This window comes from Calliphora vicina, chromosome 2, assembly GCF_958450345.1.
Source record: "Calliphora vicina chromosome 2, idCalVici1.1, whole genome shotgun sequence".
Lineage (NCBI taxonomy): Eukaryota > Metazoa > Arthropoda > Insecta > Diptera > Calliphoridae > Calliphora > Calliphora vicina.
In genome coordinates this window covers 65855500-65875309 of record NC_088781.1, presented here as the reverse complement: position 1 = coordinate 65875309, position 19810 = coordinate 65855500, and the positions used below count along the sequence as shown (strand labels likewise).

The window sequence follows — 19810 nt, the reverse complement described above, 5'->3', positions numbered from 1 at the left end:
TTTTCTAACAGGGAGAACGCGAAACAAAATATGCTCTCAAAAAAGAACTGGACAGTCACTTAAATCGCGAGTCTATGTATCACATCACCAACATGGCATACAACATACGCGGCACAATATGCGATGACAACACGAGCACCAACAGCGATGGCGAAGAAGACAACCTGGCCCTGAAACGTTTCGAGGCCAACTTGTCAACTGAACTCAAATCTCCCGATGGCACCAAATGTGATCTCTTCTCAGAAATTCATTTGAACGAACTGAAAAAGCTGGAAAAACAATTGGAGTCTATGGAAAATGAAAAGACCCATTTAACGGCCAATTTGCGTGAAGCTCAAACGAATTTGGATAAATCACAAAATGAATTGCAAAACTTTATGGCCCGCCTAGCAGTGTTAGCAGCCCATGTGGAAGCTTTGATGCAATTGAAGAAACAATACGATCACAAAGAATTCTCACAAGAGGCTATAAAACAAAAACAGAACGAGGATAATCTTAAGCAGCAGCTGCGTGATACTTTAACTCAATTTGGCAATTGGTTCTCTTTGTCGTCGAAGGAGATTGATGGTCTCAAGACTGATTTGAATGAGTTGCAAAAGGGTTTGAACTATACCGATGCTATGACTTCGTTGCGCAACGAAATTACCAGTTTGAAAAACAAATTAATGAACACCGAACAGAAGTCTTTGGATCTGCAAAGTGATGTTCAAACTCTCACAAATATTTCACAAAATGCTGGACAAAGTTTGGGCTCGGCTCGTTCCACATTGGTAGCTTTAAGCGACGACTTGGCACAGCTTTATCATTTGGTGTGTACGGTTAATGGTGAGATGCCAACCCGAGTGTTGTTGGATCATAAGACCGATGATATGAGGTAATAAGTCATTAATTGGTAGCTGAATTGCACTATTACACATTCGAAGAGCTTTTTTTACTGCAAAATTAAAGTTAGACTAAAAATTTAAAACAAAAACTATTGAAAAATTAAAAAGTTTTTTTTACAAATGTAAGCTGTATTCACAATGTGGAGCTCTTGGCCTAGTAAAAATGCGGAACAGCTATTTATTGATAAACTTTTCTATTTCGAATGTATTTTGTTTTTAGTTTGTGCTAATGTTCTCTTTGACTACATTACCAGGCCAAGTACTCTACACCTGAATACCGCTATAGTTATTTAGTTTTATTTGTTGATGCTATTCTTACAAAGCACTTGTAAAATTAAACAACGTCAAACAAATTTGTTCTAAAAAATGTGTTTACACTTTTTTGAGTAAATATTTGATATGTGTGACTCTACATTAAGACCTCTTGATCTCTTGGCATTTCTGTTTGTGTGAAATATAGACAATTTAATAATTTTAATTTTTATTCTTAAATTATTTTACAGCTTTGAAAATGATTCTCTCACTGCTATACAATCACAATTCAAATCGGATGTCTTTATATCAAGACCTCAAATTGTAGAAGATTTGCAAGGTCTTGCGGATTCGGTGGAAATTAAAAAATACGTTGACACCGTATCGGATCAAATTAAATATCTTAAAACTGCCGTTGAACACACCATTGAGCTTAATAAGAATAAAGTTCGCGGAGATGTTACAGAATGTAAGATAAAACAACAAAAACTTCCAACAATCAAAATCTAATTTGAAATTTCTCATTTCAGCCGACAAATATAATCGTGAAGAAGTTGAAGAACTTCAAGAACAAATTATTAAACTCAAGAGTCTGTTGTCCACAAAACGTGAGCAAATTGCCACCTTGCGCACAGTGCTCAAATCCAATAAACAAACAGCCGAAGTTGCACTTACCAATCTCAAGTCGAAATATGAAAATGAGAAGATGGTCGTAAGTGAAACCATGTCTAAATTGAGAAATGAATTAAAGATTCTCAAAGAAGATGCTGCTACATTCTCAAGTATGTCATGCATTATAAGATAAAAAAATAAACATTTTAATTCTAACAATTTGTAAATTTTCATAGGTTTACGTGCAATGTTCGCTGCTCGTTGCGAAGAATACGTTACACAAGTTGACGATCTTAATCGTCAATTGGAGGCTGCCGAAGAAGAGAAGAAGACTCTTAATCAGTTGCTACGCTTGGCCGTACAACAGAAGTTAAATTTAACCCAAAAACTGGAAGAAATTGAAATGGATCGGTGGGTTCATTTGGGTCGTTAGAAAAAACAGCCAAACCTAAAGTCTATTACTCTCTACTCCTTTTACCATACAAAAAAAAAAAATCAAAACAAATCCTTTAAATTCCTTTTGGATATCAGTTCCTTGTTTTTTTAGCCTCAACTATAATATCTAGTCTATATTGTTTTTTTACGTTTCGTTTCATTTCATCATAAATATCTGTTCGTTTAAATTTGAGTTACGGTTTGAGTTTGAGTGGTTTCTTTTCCATATCACGTCCACCATATAAATTATCTTCCCTTCAACATTTGGTGTGTGTGATCATTTTATATTTTATAGTTTTAACTTTTTGTTTTACTTTTAACGTGTGTGTGTATATTGCTGTGATTATTTATATCATCGGTAAGCGTATACCATTTATAAGAGCTTTTTTTTTGTTATATTTATTTACATACATCCTTACATACATACATATTTATTATGCATTCAATATTATTTGTTACATTCATATACGCCTGTAAAAATGCCAAAACCAACAACAATTCATTACATACATATTGTATCTATATCCTTTTATTTACTCACCGCAAAACAAACAAACAAGCAAAAAAGCGATTCCATTAAGACTGATGTTTCTTAAACATTTATCAATTTGTAAAGATTTCCATTGTCATTTCACATACATACAATCAATCAATCAATGTATCAATCAAATCATGAACTTTAATCAATACTGACAGACTTGTTTACAAATTGTAAGAGTTTACCAAAGCTTTACCAAAATTAAATCTATTACATTTACAAAATGTTTCAATTTTGTTTGCGTATAATATTTCAAATCAATTTTGTGATAAAGTTGGCTTCGTATATCATTCATTCCATAAAGGATAAAAGTTCTTAAAGACTTTGTAAACATTTGCAAACATATACCCAATGTAGCCTTTTTGAAATTTTTATTTTTTATTTGAAAAAACCTGCGATTCAATTAACAAAATTTGAAAAGTGACAAAATTCGACAAATTATGTAAATTTATGTAATCATATCCTGTAAAGCTGTGATCCGATTCGTTTGATTGTTAAACCATGTAAAAGATTATGTCCTCTTTAAATTATATAAATACAATGCAAATGCAATATTCTGATGTAGTTTTAATTTTTACTATTTTTTTAATATATTTAAAATATTTTTTTAAAATCGTTAGTCTTTTTCACAGAATTAATTTTAATGCGTTCTTTACTAAACATTTCACAATTTAATATATTAAAATAATAGTCAAAATTAATATGGTAGAAATTTCCCAAAAATGTATCAGAAAATTGAATTGGCATTATGAATGACCTTTAAAATAAAAATTTTACTTTTTTACCATTCACATGGTTTCATAGTCAAACGAATCGGACCAAAGCTTCACGTTGTCTCCTGATGAAGGTGATCCACATTTAGTTATGAAATGATGTCCATACTGAGAGAGCAATTCTCAATCTGTTCAATGCCGACCACAATTAAAAGGAGTTTGAGCAAAATTGTCATCATATTGTGTTCATCTGGAGAAAACAATTTCGGTTGATACAACTCTCACCGAGTTGTGAATATTTGGCCAAATGATAATCATTTGCTAGCAGATGGTAACTACATTTCATCTTTTAACGATATTCATGGATACAGTGTTAATTCCACGGTTGCCGATCGATAATATCTTATTTCGACGCTAACTAGTCGCCTATTCCAGACACCTAAACGTAGCTGTCGCTGAAAATATAATTTTTGGCATAACTCAGATTAGGATGAAGCAACAGGATTATGCTTTATGATCTTGCATAAACCATACCGAATTTCTTAAAATGTGCCAAGGGTTCTCATGATTTAGTTTAGTTTAGAGAAAAAATAGTGTGAAAAAGAAGAATTCAAATCTGAATAGAGAGAAAATTGGTTACGGATTTGAAATCACTGTATAACATCCTTTAAATAGCCAACCTATTCCCCTGAAATATAGCACAGTGTCTTGACCTTAACCTACATAAAGAACCCAAAGAATTTAAAATAATATTAAGGGAACTTTCAAATTCTCAACATAATTCTATGGTAAAAAAACATCTAATATAAGACACATTGAACCGCATTCTGAAATGAACATTTTTCGAATTTGTTGTTTTGTCAAATAAAGATAAAACAAATCATATACATTTCTGATACAACAAAATACATTGACTAACATGTATTTCGTTGTTTTAATGACTGGTTTTTGACAATTGCTTCTTGTCTACCTACTGAAGTCATCATACATATGAAAGAATATTAAGTGTTTCAGATTAGACTGGTTCTAAAACAAGTCAAATTTTATTTAGATCGTAGAAAGAAATATAAACAAATTTTAAATGGTTATAATTACGATAGTGACAAAATATCCACCTGCTAATTGCAATAACTTACTTTGGAAACACAAGCACCTTTGCCTGAATACATCTTTATATTAGACATGAGTTAGCAGTTTTTTACAATTACTAAAATTACTTTGTACAGAACAACCTACGGGATTTGTCATGCTGTCATTTTATTAAGTAAAAAAACAAGTTAGATGGTCTCAAGCGAAAAAATAAGATTTAAATAACAGTTGAGGAAAGTTCAAAATAGATGTAAATAAATCAAAACAATTCCAACATAGCTTTCATTATAAAGCAATTAATATATACCTGCTTTATTATAAATATAAACGTAATTACATCCTATTACTAATAAGCATGTTATCCTATATCCTTTCCTTATAAATAGACTAATTTTATTCAGGTATGTGATGGAAATCGTTTTCGGAAACGAAATGATTTAAAAAGAATGTGATGTATTTATTATGTATTGCTTTAAGTTTCATGTTAATACTTTTGCATTAATTTGTATTACATTTGAGATAATTGTTGAAATTGTTCGAAATTCATCACACTATTTCAAATCGTACGATCTTTATCACATACCTGATTTTGTTTTAAATTTCATTTTAGTGGACATTTTGTAATAATATATTTTTTTGTGTTTTCATTTACTATTATTTTTAGTGAGATGCGTACCGCACGTCGCTCAATGCCACCACCACGAGGCACAGGCGGAAAATCATCGTTCTCATCACGACCATCGACAAGAAATCAACCGAACAATAATCAAAATCCCTTCTAACATAAAATAAGCGTGCAGCGTAAACTTTTAGCTTTAGTTTACACCCTACTTAAGTTATAAATTGTTTAAAACAGAAAACAAAAAAACAAAACACATATACACACACACACACTTACAGATTTCAAAGAAAACCAGCAACCTACGTAGAAAAATGATTGAAATCTTTAGTTATTTTATACTTTCTTATTAGAATTAATATTCCTTAACTTAATTTTGGGTATTTTATTTTACTTTTTTCTTCATTTAAAATTTTCTTCTGTTTGAACACGGTAATGGGTATTAAAAACAAATGTTATTATTTTTAATTAAATATTTAAAAAAAAAAAACACAAAAAACTCGAAACAAAATCATTGTTAATTGAGTAAAAAAAATTAAATATTCATGTATTACTAACATGTTAAACTATACAGTACTATTTTTTCGGTTTTTTCGTCTACTATACTTACTAGTTTTTATTATTATTTTTTTCTTATTTTCTTTTTAAACTTAATACATAAATAATTTCCTCTTCCTTTCATTTTCTCGAAAGAAATGAAAATCTAAAGTAAATCTTTAAAGAAAACTATTTTATAACTTTAATTATATAAACAAATATTTATGTGTATTTATATTTATATGTATTAATTATTATACAAGTTTGATATTGTTAAAATAACAAGATAAACATCAACAACAACAACCACAAAACAAAAAAAACAATTATTTTGAAAAATAATACGGTTTGTTACTTACACACTACACACGTCCATTTAATACAATTGAAAACTAAAAACAAAAATCAATCTATCATCATTCACATCCAAAAACAAACAAAAAAAAGAAATAATGCAAACTTTCTTAAAGAACTATTTGTATTCATTATTTCCTTTATACAAAAACGTAAGAAATTAAAAGAAAAAAGTCATTATTATTTGAACTGTTCTAGTTGTGCCAGCAATACACCTGTACAAATTAGAACAGATTTGACTATAATTATTAAATTTAATATTGTTAAATTATTTTCTGTTAAATTTTATTCAAAAGAAATTGATTAAATTGTATTTAGTTAAATGTTTAAATAAATTGTAATAAATTCATTTAATTTGTTTGTTTCCTTTTCTTTCTTTTTTTTTTGTAACGTACAATAATTATGAGTTTTCTTTTGGTAAAATATATAAAATTTGTGTTAATTTTCAGTTTCCTTTGAAATTAAATCATAACACTTGAAAAAACGCTGTACGCAAAAGTTAAACAAAATGAAATTAAAACAAAAAATAAAATATTTTTTAAATGATCTAACAAAAATAAAAACAAATTAAAGAAAAATTACATTTTTTGGTGTTTTTTGATATATAAATTTTAGAGAAAAAAAATAAAACAAAAACATATTTTTATTAAATAGAAAAAATAAAAAATAAACAAAAATAACATGGTATAAGATTTACATTAAAATTACATATTGGTCACTTTTTACAAAACTAAAGTAAAGTGTAGTTACAACAGAAACATTAAATTTTTAATAAAATAAAAAGCTAATCTGTGTTAAAAAACAAAATTCAATGGTTAATAATTTAAATTTCTTTATTTATCGACGATTACTAAACATCACCAATTAAGATTGAGTAAATTGATATGAAAATGCTTTGGGTTAAAGGTCAATCAATAACATTTGAAGTGATAAAAACAGAAAACAGTTCCCGTTATTTTAAAATACATTGAACATAAAATTTTGCAGTAGTTAGGGACAGATTTCACCTAAATTAACTTATGATCATTATTTTGAATAAAGCAATTCAGTTAGATCATCTGCACAATCACAACAACCATACGTATTATCTATGTTGTTGTTGTGATTGTGCAAAAGTTCGTGATTTGAATTATTTGCAAAGGGTTAAAAATTCAAAATACCCTATTATTGTACCTTTATGTTTAAAAACCTGTAGAATATCAAACGTGAGTGCATAGTTTTCTTCAAACGGGAACAAATTTTAAGAAGTAAAAGAACCAATTTAACAAATCGACAAATCGTATATAATCCTAATATCATTAAAGATTGCGTACAACTATATAAAGTTGCGTCAAAACCAAAAATCGAACAGAAATGCAAAGCATTAGATTTGTATTTTACAATAAACATACAGCCCAATTATGAATAATAATTCCCCGGGAGTTTTCTCCCTTTTATCATTTTTCCTATTCAAATTCAATGGGAAAAAAACTCCCTGGGAACAAAATTCCGCGAAATTTTTTATTCATAATTGTGCTGATAATCACCTCTATCGGCAATAACATGTGAAATTTATGGTCCCATGAAATATCCATTTCCCTCGAAGGGAAAATTGCTATCGTGATATTCCCCTGAACTTTTCATTCACAATAGTTGATTTTGTTCGCAACAGCTGTTTATTGTTTACAAAATTCCATCTAAAAATTTCACAACATGGGGAATTTTTTCACGTGAACAAAATTTATGAATGAAAAATGGGAAAAGGGAACAATAGAGTGAAAATGAATGAAAATTCATCAATAGAATGATGATTTCTATTGAATGATAGAATGAATGAAAATAGGATGAATGGAAATGAATAGAATGAAAATGAATCAATGAATGAAAATAAAAAGAAAATCTACCTTTTAACACAGATTAGTTTTATATAGTTATACACGTTAAATAAATAGTTGAACTTATAAATTATACCAATTTTATTTACATATAAATTTAAAATTCAAAACAAAAATAAAATCTTAGCAAAAATTATAAATTAACCACAAAAATAAAACATTTTAGAGCAACAACAGAAGTATCAGTAGCAAAAGAATTTAAGTTGAAATTCACTAAATGGAAAAAGCATCAACTTATTTCCAACAATGGCAATATTTAAAATATTATATAACAAATGAATACAAAAATTATATTTTTCAATGAAAATAAAATGTTATAACGTTTTATGAAAACTATTAAATTTACTTATTGGAAATTTATTATAGTACTTTTATTTTTATTAAACATGGCTTTAATTAAAACAAATTATGGTTATAACAGGTATAACAAATATACGTATATGGGTTTTACACAAAACTTTGAATTGTTTAAGAAAACATCACTAATTCAAAGTCTTATTTTTGAATTTTCAACATTTCAGGTTTACAAGTTTATATAATTTTTATTTTCTTTTTAAATATTAGTATTTTTCTTCTTTAATTTCCACAAAATTTATAATTTAATGCAGCTTTTTAATCCTGGTCATTTATTCCTGCAGTGACGTTAACAAATGTGCTTTAATTCCTTAACTTTATATTTTTAACTTTATTTTATTAATTTATACTTTAGCTTTTAAGTTAATTATTTATAAAGTAGCAAATAATAAATTTATAACAAATATGTAGTTTAAATGAAATTAATAAAAAAAAAGAAATATTTATAAAAATAATTAATTTTTGTTTAATTTTTCTTAATTTTATTTGAGCTCAATTCACAAAAAACCTTATTTGGAAAAAAGAAAAATTTTTATCTTCATTCTAAAGGTCTTATTCATAATCCATTTTTGATTTTATCAAAGTTTTCTAAAACAAATTTTATATATAAATTTTGAGATTAATTCACGAAAATCTTAATTCAGATTTAAAAAAAATCTATACATCAAAAACAAATTCTTTAGCTTCTGTTGAATTAATTCACAACAGAATCCGTTCAACCTTTGAATGATTAAATTTTTGTTAATTCAAATCTAATTGAATTAAAATATTTATTCTTCATTCAATAAAATGAATTGAAGAAAAAAAATTTTATTAACGGATTTGAATTAAAGAAAACTTGAATGAATTCAATAATATTTATTCTATAAGGAATAAATTCTCAGAGTTTAAACTATTAAAGAATTAAGACAACAAATTCGTTCTGAATGCTTTAATGAAATGGTTAAGAGAACATATTTAATTTGATTTTGAATCTTTGCTCTCACGTTAGATAATTCTACAGGTTTACCACAGAATAAATATGGTTATTATTGCAAATACATCTTAAAATAATTGTCTTTCCAAAAATTATAAATTAGATAGCATTTTAAATGTTGCCATTGTCTTTATTAATTTAAAATAAACAATAAGAATATAATTAAAACATATGAAAATAGAGTAAAAAAACTTAGCTCGACTCACACTATTTTTCTAAACAGCCTAAAAGTATGCAAACATTATATTAAAACAGTAGAAACAAAATTGACCAGCAAATTAAAACTAAAATAACCAAAAGTAGTAGATGTTGATGAATTCATTAATTAATTAACAATTTAAAATATGACCACTTTAACTACAATTTAAATAAATACAATCTACAGCTTATAATTAATTGTTTTTTGTTTTAATTTATAGCCACTACAAATTTAAGTTCAACTAAAATATTTATTTATTAAAAAAAGAAAATGAAACAAAAATATCATTCACCTCAACTACCGAGCCATCAAAAAACTGAATTTATTTCTTTTACATAAAAAAAGAACAAATTCCATTCCACTCCAAAATCATCGAATTGTCTTAAATGTTTTTTTTCCTTTTGTAATCACCAACATTTTATTAAAAGTGATTTTAAAACAAAATAAACTAAATAACTAGTATGTAAATATAAAAATAACTAAATTTAAACTTTAATATTTTATAATGAATTGTTTAACCGTCCCTTTTTTCAAAAACAAATATATAAAACTATTATTTTATTTATAAAAGAACAAAATATAAAAAAACCAACCAACAAATTGTGATAAAACACAAAAAATGATGAATGCAATTAAAAAGAAAAATTCATAATTTTTGTTCAACAAAATCCTTTTAAACGTATTATTACACTATGGTTTTCCCCCCTTAATGTAAAGTATTTTCAATATCTTTAATTTGTTTGAACAAATATGAAATAATAATTTATAACATATTGATAAACTGATACCTTATTAGAATTCTAAATGAAAAAAAAACTAAAATTAATAATTATAATAATAAAAAATGAATTAAACCAACTAACAACTAAACATAATTTTACACAACACAAAAGATAAACAAAATAAATATTTATAATTATAATTAAATAACATTAAATATAAAAAATAACCAATTAAATAAAACTAATTTTATAATAATAATAACAAAAACAAATCCAGAAACCAAACATTTTTTGGAGAAAAAACCAGAAATTTTTTTGCCAATAAAAAAAAAATTAAATAAATTAAACATAAATTTGTAAATTATTAGTGTATTAATTAATTAACCTAACATGTTATGAGTAAAAGACAAAAAATAAATAAAATAAACACAAATTAAACATTTTATTAAAAAAAAGATACAAATAATATTATATGAGAAAATAATTGAGATTATTGTCTAATGGATTAAAAAAAAATGAGCAAAAAACATGAATAAATAAAACTAAAAGTATGAATTTAATTATTAAACATTGTTTTTATGCAAAAGGCATTAAGGAGTGATTATTTGTAGTGTTTTCCAAAAAAATGGTTTTAACTAAAGATAAATTTCGTTTTTTTTTGGTTTTTGGGCTTGTCATCAAAATATTTGTTGCAAACCCACATTAGTATATATATGGGTCCTCATAATATTTTGAGACAGTCTAGCTATGTCCGTCCGTGCCCATACAAATGTCCCCCTGGAATATTGTTAGGGCACTCATAAATATGTTGATTATGCGGCGATTCGGCACAAATTAGTTCTAAGCGCTCTGAAATTATAGTGTGAAATATGGCGATAATTAGGCTACATTTGTCCCTAATCCGTAAAAGACGTTAGCCAAGTAACGTATTAATGTCCAATCATTTTATTGTCAATTGTCTCTAAATTGTTCGAACAGTTACTACTTGAAAACCTGATACTACATCTTAACTCTAATAGTGTTATTTTGGTTTTAGAAGGAAAGACAGTATCATCGAACAGTATCATTAAGTTATGACCCTACCAGAAAAGATTCCTATACTGGATTTTTTTTAATTTCTGACCCTGAATTTTTTAAGTTCTGACCCTACCAGGGTCAGGTAATTAAACATGCTACCGGAATCTTTAAAACTTATTTTGAAAATGTAAATTCTTCGATTTTTAATGATTTTTCGAAAAGTCACATGTTGACATTTTTACTGAATTTTTTAATTTCTGATCCTGAAATTTTAAAGTTCTGACCCTACCAGAAAAGATTCCGATACGGTAAGTACATCAAATTAAAGACAATTAAACGTGGTATCGGAATCTTTAAAACTTATTTTGAAAATGTGAATTCTTCGATTTTTAATGATTTTTCGAAAAGTCAGTTGACATTTTTACAAAATTTTTACCTTATACGGAAGTATTTATAGGTATTTAATATAGTCTGCCACGATGGACTAATATACAAAATTATTTGTTTATTACCTGCGAAAGTACATAAGTTACATATTTTGAAGTTGTATAACAGACAGATCTTTCCAAATAAAGGTGCCTATTATGAACTAAATTTGATTTTAGACTGTAGTCGAAAAAGCTGATCGAATGAATTGTCATTTGGTATTAAGGCGCACATTCGTTGCTTACAACCTTAGACCTGCATAAAATTAACCCTCTAATGCCCAAGCACTCATCGCAAAAATCCCAATAAATGCAAATATAACTTATTTTACATTTCAAAAACTCATGTAACAGTTGATAAAAAACGCACTTAACTTATTTTAAAAAGCTTTCAAAGTTTTTGAAATGAAATAACAGTTATATTTGCATTTATTGGAATTTTGTGATGAGTGCCATGAGGCATGCTTAGGCATTAGAGGGTTAACGAAAATATTTCAGATAGTGGTATTTGGTCCACCAAAAACAAATAAAATTACAAATATTAACATTTTTAACAATATTTTTAATTTTATTTGCAGTGTCGAAAGCAAAATTGTGTTCGTTGAAAATTCGATGCACAACGAAATTTTCGACAGCGATGCCAACATATAATACGAATTTTACATTCGATAGTCGATATTCGATAGACAACGAATATCGTTTGTCGAATGCAACTCATAAAAGGGCCAAAGTCAAAAGTCTGAAAATTTCCGTTTGCCCAAGGAAGTATGTACCCTTTAGATATGCCCAAGAGCGTACTTACTTACATGTTCTTACCTTAGCGGATGATACCACATTTTTAAGCATTAATAAATCACCATCGGCATCCGAATATCTTTAATCTCATAGAGAATAGAATTAAATGCTACGAAATCTGTCCACGTTCGTTCACCTTAAGAAGTTGTCCTCAATACAGATAAATAATATCAGAATTCCCGAATAACAGAATCCATCTCCCAAAATTTTTTACGGGAGGACATTTGTATGGGGGCTATATTAAATAATGGACCGATTACAGCCAGTTTCAATAGGCTTCGTTCTAAGGCCGAATGTGCCAAATTTGATCGAAATTTCTTACACATTGCGACATGTATTTTGCGCACAAACCAATGACTTTACGTAGCCCTACAGGAAATAAGCTAGAGGCGTCAAATTTACGATTTATCGAAATCAAGTTATCGCCAAATTTTGATTTAGCGATGATGACACCAGCATGTAAACCGCAACAGACTGTACATTTTTCTGGATGTAATGGAGTCTGTAGTGGATTGTTCTCACTCCATATGAGCCAATTTTGTTTATTAACAAAACCGTTAAGCCAAAAAATTAAACTCATCGCTGAACACAATTTTGCGATAAAATAGTCGACTACAAGTTGCGCGTAACCATGACTGATTTTCGAAGTAAATTTTAATAATTTGGTAGCGTTGTTCATGCGTCAATCTATTCATGATGATTTGCCAGAGTATACTGATCATAAATGTGAGCGCAGTATGACAGTTCGTTTGACAGTTAACCCTTTTGTAAATTCAATCGGGCTTAAAAACCATCTTCCAAAATAAATTATTTATGTACTAAAATTAAATAAAACCAGAAAGTAAATCGTTTACTAAATCTTTTTTATTCAACAAGTGCTTATTTTATTAAATTTGTTTAGAATGTTCAATTACAACATAATTTAAAATCTCTTCAATACAGTGATTGTTATCGTTTGAGATTTAATTTAATACACACTTAAATTAATATTAACATTTAGACAATAAAGCAGATACCGATAGAGTATTTAAGTGGTTTAAGCATTCGACCATATACTCTAACAGTCGTAAATAATTTGCAAAAGGCAATTTCAAAATAATAATACTTTAGGGAGATTTACGGATAAATCTTTACCGTGATACATAAATGCATAAAAATACTACTCGTACTTTTCCAAACAAAAATTAATAAATTTCATTTAGGCAACTGTAAACATTCTACTTATTTTATTCCAAAAAATTGTCATCCTTCTACTATATAATCATACTAAGTACTCGTATGTTTACATACACGTGCATTAATTTAAGCATTACTTTAACTCGTATAATACTTATTTCAAATCAAAGACAATTTTTCAACACGATCTAGTAATGGAGAATCCGAATGATATTCAATATTCTTAACGGTAAAATCGCCAACAATATTTGTCAAACATTTCAATGTTGAGATGGAGAAAGAACGGAAGGGATAATTGTAGTAAGTAAAATATTGGCCATTAACGGCAATAATAAATGCTCTGTCACCAACGCCAAAAGCGATTTTAAATAATTTGCCACGTTGAAAGGGGAATTCACCATCCGTTTCTTCATCATCCGAACAGAAACTGCAAGAACAAAAAGGCGAATAGATAGATGTTCATGAAAATTACATTATATCAGATTACTCGTATAAAACTCACCTATTATCCTCCCTTTGATAGCTTCGTACAACTGCAGTCTTTTCAAAATTTACTAGGAATTTCAAAACAATACGACCGCTATCATTGCACTGGAAACATATGGAAAACTCAGTATTCGGTGGTCCTTTGACAATGCATTCCATAGCAACAACAGTTCCTTTATCAGAAAAATAATTGTAAAATTATTTGCACGTAATAGTGTTACTCCTATATTACGAGTACGTTTTACCTGCTTCATATTTCCTTGGGACGTCACTTTGAAATGCAATTCTTTCGGGACATATAAGTCCCTTTGGAAAGACTAGGGGATACAACATACGATGATGGAATTGTGTTATTTTTTCAAAATCACCATAAATCATTGCGTATTGAATTTGCTTTGGAAATTTAATAAATTCAAATGTTCCATAAATGTTATCATTTACATAGATTTCAAAGCATTTTTGTAATATTGCAATACGAAATGTAAAGGTTTGACCTGGAATAAAAATAATTATGTATGTATTTTAAGACAAATTACAAAATGTACACATGCATAGAGAATTATACATAGAGACGAGACACTACGATTTGTCAAACAAAAATACAACAAAAAATATGTTTCATACAACAACAAAATACATTGACTAGAATGTATTTTGTTGTTGCGAGAGATAGGTTTTTGACAACAGACTTAGGTTTTTGACAATTACGTCTCGTCTCTATGTTACCCTATGTACACATGTTTAATAAATTTATGGAAAATAATACATATGGGAGAATCCATATCAAAACGTACAGAAAACAGCTATTTTCGGATTTGACATCTTCGATTTTAATGAAATTTAGCACTCATATAACGGTTCCATTTCAAAAATATCGCGATTGTAAAATTTAAAAATTTGTTAAAATTGTCTAAAATTATATACATACATATAATTGCCCATAACATTGAAACTACTCAAAGTCCAACATAATTTTTGATTCTATTTTAAAGGCAAATTTATTGTCCTAAAATGGTGTGAATAAAATTGTTTACTTCCAAAAGATTAAAAGTCAATTTTCGGAGTATGTATATATTTCAATGTAAAAATTATCAAAAATCGCGGTGTTAAAATTTAATAAAGAACGCGGTATGCGGCTTTAAAATGGAGTCATAATTTAAGCTGGTCTTCGAGTAGTTTTAAAGTTATGGACAATTATGTGTATATAATTTTTTTAACAAATTGAATGAGTTTCCGTTGAAAAATTCACTGATATGAGGAACATATTGGATGTATTATGTATGTGGTAAATTTCATTAAAATCGGAGATGGTAAATCCGACTGCTGTCCGCTTTCACATGGATCTTCCCATATATTAAGTTTTTTTTTAATTATTAGTTTAAATTACAATAATACATTATAAACTTCATAAAAATTTCCCGAAACGGGCTTTTCCGCCTTTCGAAATTCAATCTACATAGTTCTAATTTTATTTGAATTTTTTGAAAGCAAATTTCTCTCCGATCTGATGTTAGACAATCAATCACAATATGGATATCAAAGTAAAGGAAAGCGTTCATATTGTTACGAAATTGCACTATCAATTTGAATTTAACGGTTTTAACGTCGGGTTTCCACATCCACCATATTTTGTGTATACTGTCACAAGTGAATACTTCTACTCAGCACAGTGCTACCAACATTAACTGCCTGTTCCACGATTCGTTATAATCGAAAATGAGCAATACATAAATCATCTGATTTTGAATTATAAAAAACTCCAGTTTCAAACATTAAAAAAACATCTGATTTTGAATTATAAGAACTCCAGTTTCAAACTTTTAAATATAATTTTTAAAGTAGTTATAAAAATTTATTAAGGATATGCCATGAATTTCACCAAAGAACACAGAAAAAATATTTTTTTTCTAAAAACTCGCAATTTTTTTCATTGGTTTAACTTTTTTATTGATTTAAGATGCATGTGTTATCTACACAGGGCAACAAAATCGAAAAAATTTTATTTAAATAATAGCAATAAAATGAGATATCGATCATAAAAATTGATTGATTCATTTCGAATTTATTAACAAGTAGCGGATACCCAGCGTGTGCTACTACGCTAAAACATGGAATTTTCATTATAACTCAGTTTTTACTAAAGTACTGTTAGCAAGTTGATTTTGTAATATTCGAAATTTTATCGCAAATATAGATGATATTTAATAAAAAAATTTGAACCTCCGTAGCCCCTACATATCTAAAAAACTAAAAAATTAATAAATATATAAATAACTCCTGACATAAAAGTGATAACCTACATGTGTATGAACGTTTTCTGTAGGACTATTTATATTTTAAATATCAGCTCATTTGGATTATAAATAGATTTTTGGTGAGACCCAAGCTTAATCTTCATCTTTGATGACCCCCAATAAAATTTTCCGGCAACAATATTCGTCGAATATTTGAATCCTTAAATGTCCTTTTTGAAAGGACTTTTTTGGGTTTTCTCGAAAAAAGGGTCAAATTTGATCCTAAGGAGAGGAGCTAGAGGGTTAAGATCTTCCACAAAAATGATCCTCATAAAATTCCACAATATAACTCTGACAATAAGAATTCTCTTAGACATTAACTTACAAAATTTTTTTCAATTAGTATACTGCTCCCTTCGATCAAAAAATGAAAACTTTGACCCACTGTAAAAAAAATGCAGACCAGGTGGACTATAAGTTTATTCTACAAAAATTATCTACTCAACATGCCCTTTCAGAATTATAGAGTCGCTATTCTGTTGCAATCCAAAAAGTCTCAATTAGTTGGACAGTGTTATTATGTTCATGTTCAAGTATTTTTCTGAGGGAGACCTTGTATGTTGACTAAGACAAATGTCTTCCGATTTTCGCAAAACTTTATAGTATAATTCAGAGTACTTTGAACTAATTTGTGCAAAATTTAATCAGGATTGCCGAATAATCAACTATTTATGGCTGCTCAAACAGTATTCCGGCGGGATGTTTGTATAGGGGTTAGGTGTAATCATTGACCGATATTGCCCATTTTCAATACCAAACAAAACTTATCAACAGAGAGTATTTGTGGAAAATTTCAGCCAGATCATCTGAAAATCGTATATGAATATGATAAAAATCGGAAGACGCTAGGTCAATTGGTTTGTGATATCTATGGAATTCATGATAAGTATTATGCAATGCCTCTCATAATTTTCTCGTCACTAGGATTTGAACTTTAAGGATTTCGGAAAAAATTAATTTTTTTTACAATAAATTATTTATTATTATTATTATTATTATTATTATTTCACACGTTCGCTAAGTTTTAGTAAAAAAATCCGAAATACATACATATATAGCATTAATACAAAAGTTATTTGTAAAAAAGTTAATAAAAAAGGACATATTAAAAAAAACGTAGAACTTAGTTCAGAAAATATAAATTTATTACTGATTTTATATCAGGAGCTTTCCGATTATTTAATTAAGCTTATTCTTGTTCTCACTTCCACCATGTACCCAAATTTTTAGATATGTAAAAACCAGAAGTTCCGAAAAACTATTATTTCGAGGTGTAAAGTGACAACGGAAAAGATAAATAGCATAATTATAATATTCAATAGTACATATTTTATCTGAATCATTAAATTTTTTAACCAACCTGGCATTAGAGGATTTTTTGGTCCTTCACTTTTCCAGTTTTTCGAAATTTCTTCCTGTTGCCAACCTTCGCCCGGCTGAAACATGGAACGTATAATTTGATTTTCACGAAAATTTGCCTCCAGTTTTAAGTAAACTGTTTCACTTTCATTTTTCACGCTGATATTATCTGTCAAATCCAATGAGATTCTAAGAGATACATAAACACAGAATGAAAACACTTTTTGTACAACTTATTTTTTTGGTCATCTTCTTACTTAATTGGATTTGGTTTAACTTTTCCACTAAATATCAAGACATGACCGAAGGGTACATCTGTTAAAACTTTTCCTTTCCAAACGTTCATTTCGTTCTGACTCCTCGAATGCAACTGATTCATTTCAAATGTTCAAATTATGTCTTAACAGGACTTCATTTTATTTTAATTGTATCATGTTTGTTTGTACCTAGCAGTTCTTGTTCTTGCTGCTGCCTGTCTGTTTCTCCACTCGTGGATGTTACAACCTGTAGTGGTAAATGGTTGAATATTGTAACAAGTTAATGTTTCCATTGATGATTATGTAAAAAAATACTTTCAAATGAATAATACAACAAACTATTTATGAATGTTTTAGTTTGTTTGTAAGTTTTACAGTGGCACCAAAGTGTGAACAATTTTATAATAACTTAAGACATTTTATGTAACTTTAAAGGGATTTATCCCCAAATTGGGGATTTTTTGGCAAATGTGGATACAATTTATTTGAATCATACAAATTGCTGTCAAGTCTAAATTTTACAATATTCAATCAGAGGGTTCTGCATGTTGTTCAAGTCCAATAAATTGTGCTACTTCAACTGGGACGTAGTGAAGTAGTCTTGGTTGAACAGTTGAATATGTGGAGGGTATCATGAGCACCCTGACCACATGCTGCGCATAAGTTGAGGACGGCATGGTATATGCGCTACCAAAAGTCATTAAGCCTGTTGCTCCATCCTGATCTAAGTTGTGCCAGAACGACTCTTTTTTTCTCGGGAGAATCTTCTCGGCGCCTGCTATCGGTGCTGGGCGACCTCCAAGTACGACATTCATATGGTATCCTGCTACCGCAGAATTGATGACGTTTCTGTGAATGTCGTTCGTTCAAAGCTGTAATACCTCTGTATGAAATATTTCCGTAGGTCTTGTTTGACATGATTGTGACGGTCCTTATGGCTGCGTTTTGACAGCTTAGAATATTTCTCCACTAAGTATCACCCAACGAAGGTGACCACACTGGAGCAGCATAGTTGATTACTGACCGAACAATCGTCTTGTAGGTAACTAGCAAGGTTTCTTTGTACATACCCCAAGGCTAGTGCCTTGAGGACCTTGTTCCTATTTCGCAGTTTGAAAGGCTATAAAAAGTGACAACACATTCACTTTTGAAATAAGAATATTGTTTTGCAGAAGAATCTGTGAAAAAAATTAATATTTATTTTAACAAAGATGTCGTGGGTTTGATTTTAAATGTTCACAATTTTTGTTTTTTATGACAAGGGCAAAGTTGTAGCCTCGCAGAGAAAATCAAAATTCCGAACCGTTTGCAAGATTTGAGTCTGAGAAAATTATCACTTTTTTCCAAAAATGACACCAAAAATGGCGTATTTTATATGGTTATATTTCCATGACTTAAAAAATTGCACACAGTGTAATTAAGCAGAACAAACGATACAAAGTTTTTTTTAATTACTAGTTAAAAGCTTGAATCAATGCAAAATCACTGGTGAAAGAACTAGTTCTCGAACGATTTCTAAAAAGGTCAACGCCAAACTAGAACAAGTACTGGCTATAAGAATGCTTTACATAATTAGTTGTAAAACTAATATATTTTTACTAATAAATATCAACAATTCCTAAAGTTTCAGGTGTTCTAAAAATCAATTTTTTTATATTAATTAAATAAACTACCTCTTATTTTACAAAAAAATAAACAAGTTTTTCGAAACTGTGCCATCTAGTTTCGGTCCATTCAATTTTCAATGGTGCCATGTTACATTTCGACTGATACAGTATTCGAACCAAATCTACAGCTCGCTCGTTACCAGACAATGATATCGACAGATAAACTTTTACTTACA

The 19810-nt window shown here is 28.5% G+C and overlaps 2 protein-coding genes across 5 annotated transcripts in view; one reads left to right on the top strand and one right to left on the bottom strand.

The window, feature by feature from the left end:
* BicD (protein bicaudal D) overlaps positions 1-8716 on the top strand; it is a 59742-nt gene extending 51026 nt beyond the window's left edge. For 3 of the 4 annotated variants that reach the window (XM_065502450.1, XM_065502449.1, XM_065502448.1), the window contains exons 5-9: positions 12-874; positions 1388-1605; positions 1667-1918; positions 1985-2159; positions 5188-8716. In XM_065502450.1, coding sequence (XP_065358522.1) covers positions 12-874; positions 1388-1605; positions 1667-1918; positions 1985-2159; positions 5188-5305 — 1626 coding nt within the window. In that variant the 3' untranslated portion in view covers positions 5306-8716. Of the gene's footprint in view, positions 1-11; positions 875-1387; positions 1606-1666; positions 1919-1984; positions 2542-5187 lie in introns of all 4 variants that reach the window. The other variant, XR_010576041.1, reaches the window with a different exon arrangement.
* Positions 8717-13703: 4987 nt separating this feature from the next.
* Positions 13704-18146, bottom strand: LOC135951549 (32 kDa beta-galactoside-binding lectin lec-3). The gene is made up of 5 exons (XM_065501218.1): positions 17968-18146; positions 17712-17899; positions 14303-14551; positions 14074-14230; positions 13704-13998 (listed from the first exon to the last, which is right to left on the bottom strand). The coding sequence occupies exons 1-5, from the start codon at positions 18087-18089 to the stop codon at positions 13731-13733; spliced, it is 984 nt and encodes a 327-aa protein (XP_065357290.1). The 5' UTR covers positions 18090-18146; the 3' UTR covers positions 13704-13730.
* Between the last annotated feature and the right edge of the window lie 1664 nt (positions 18147-19810).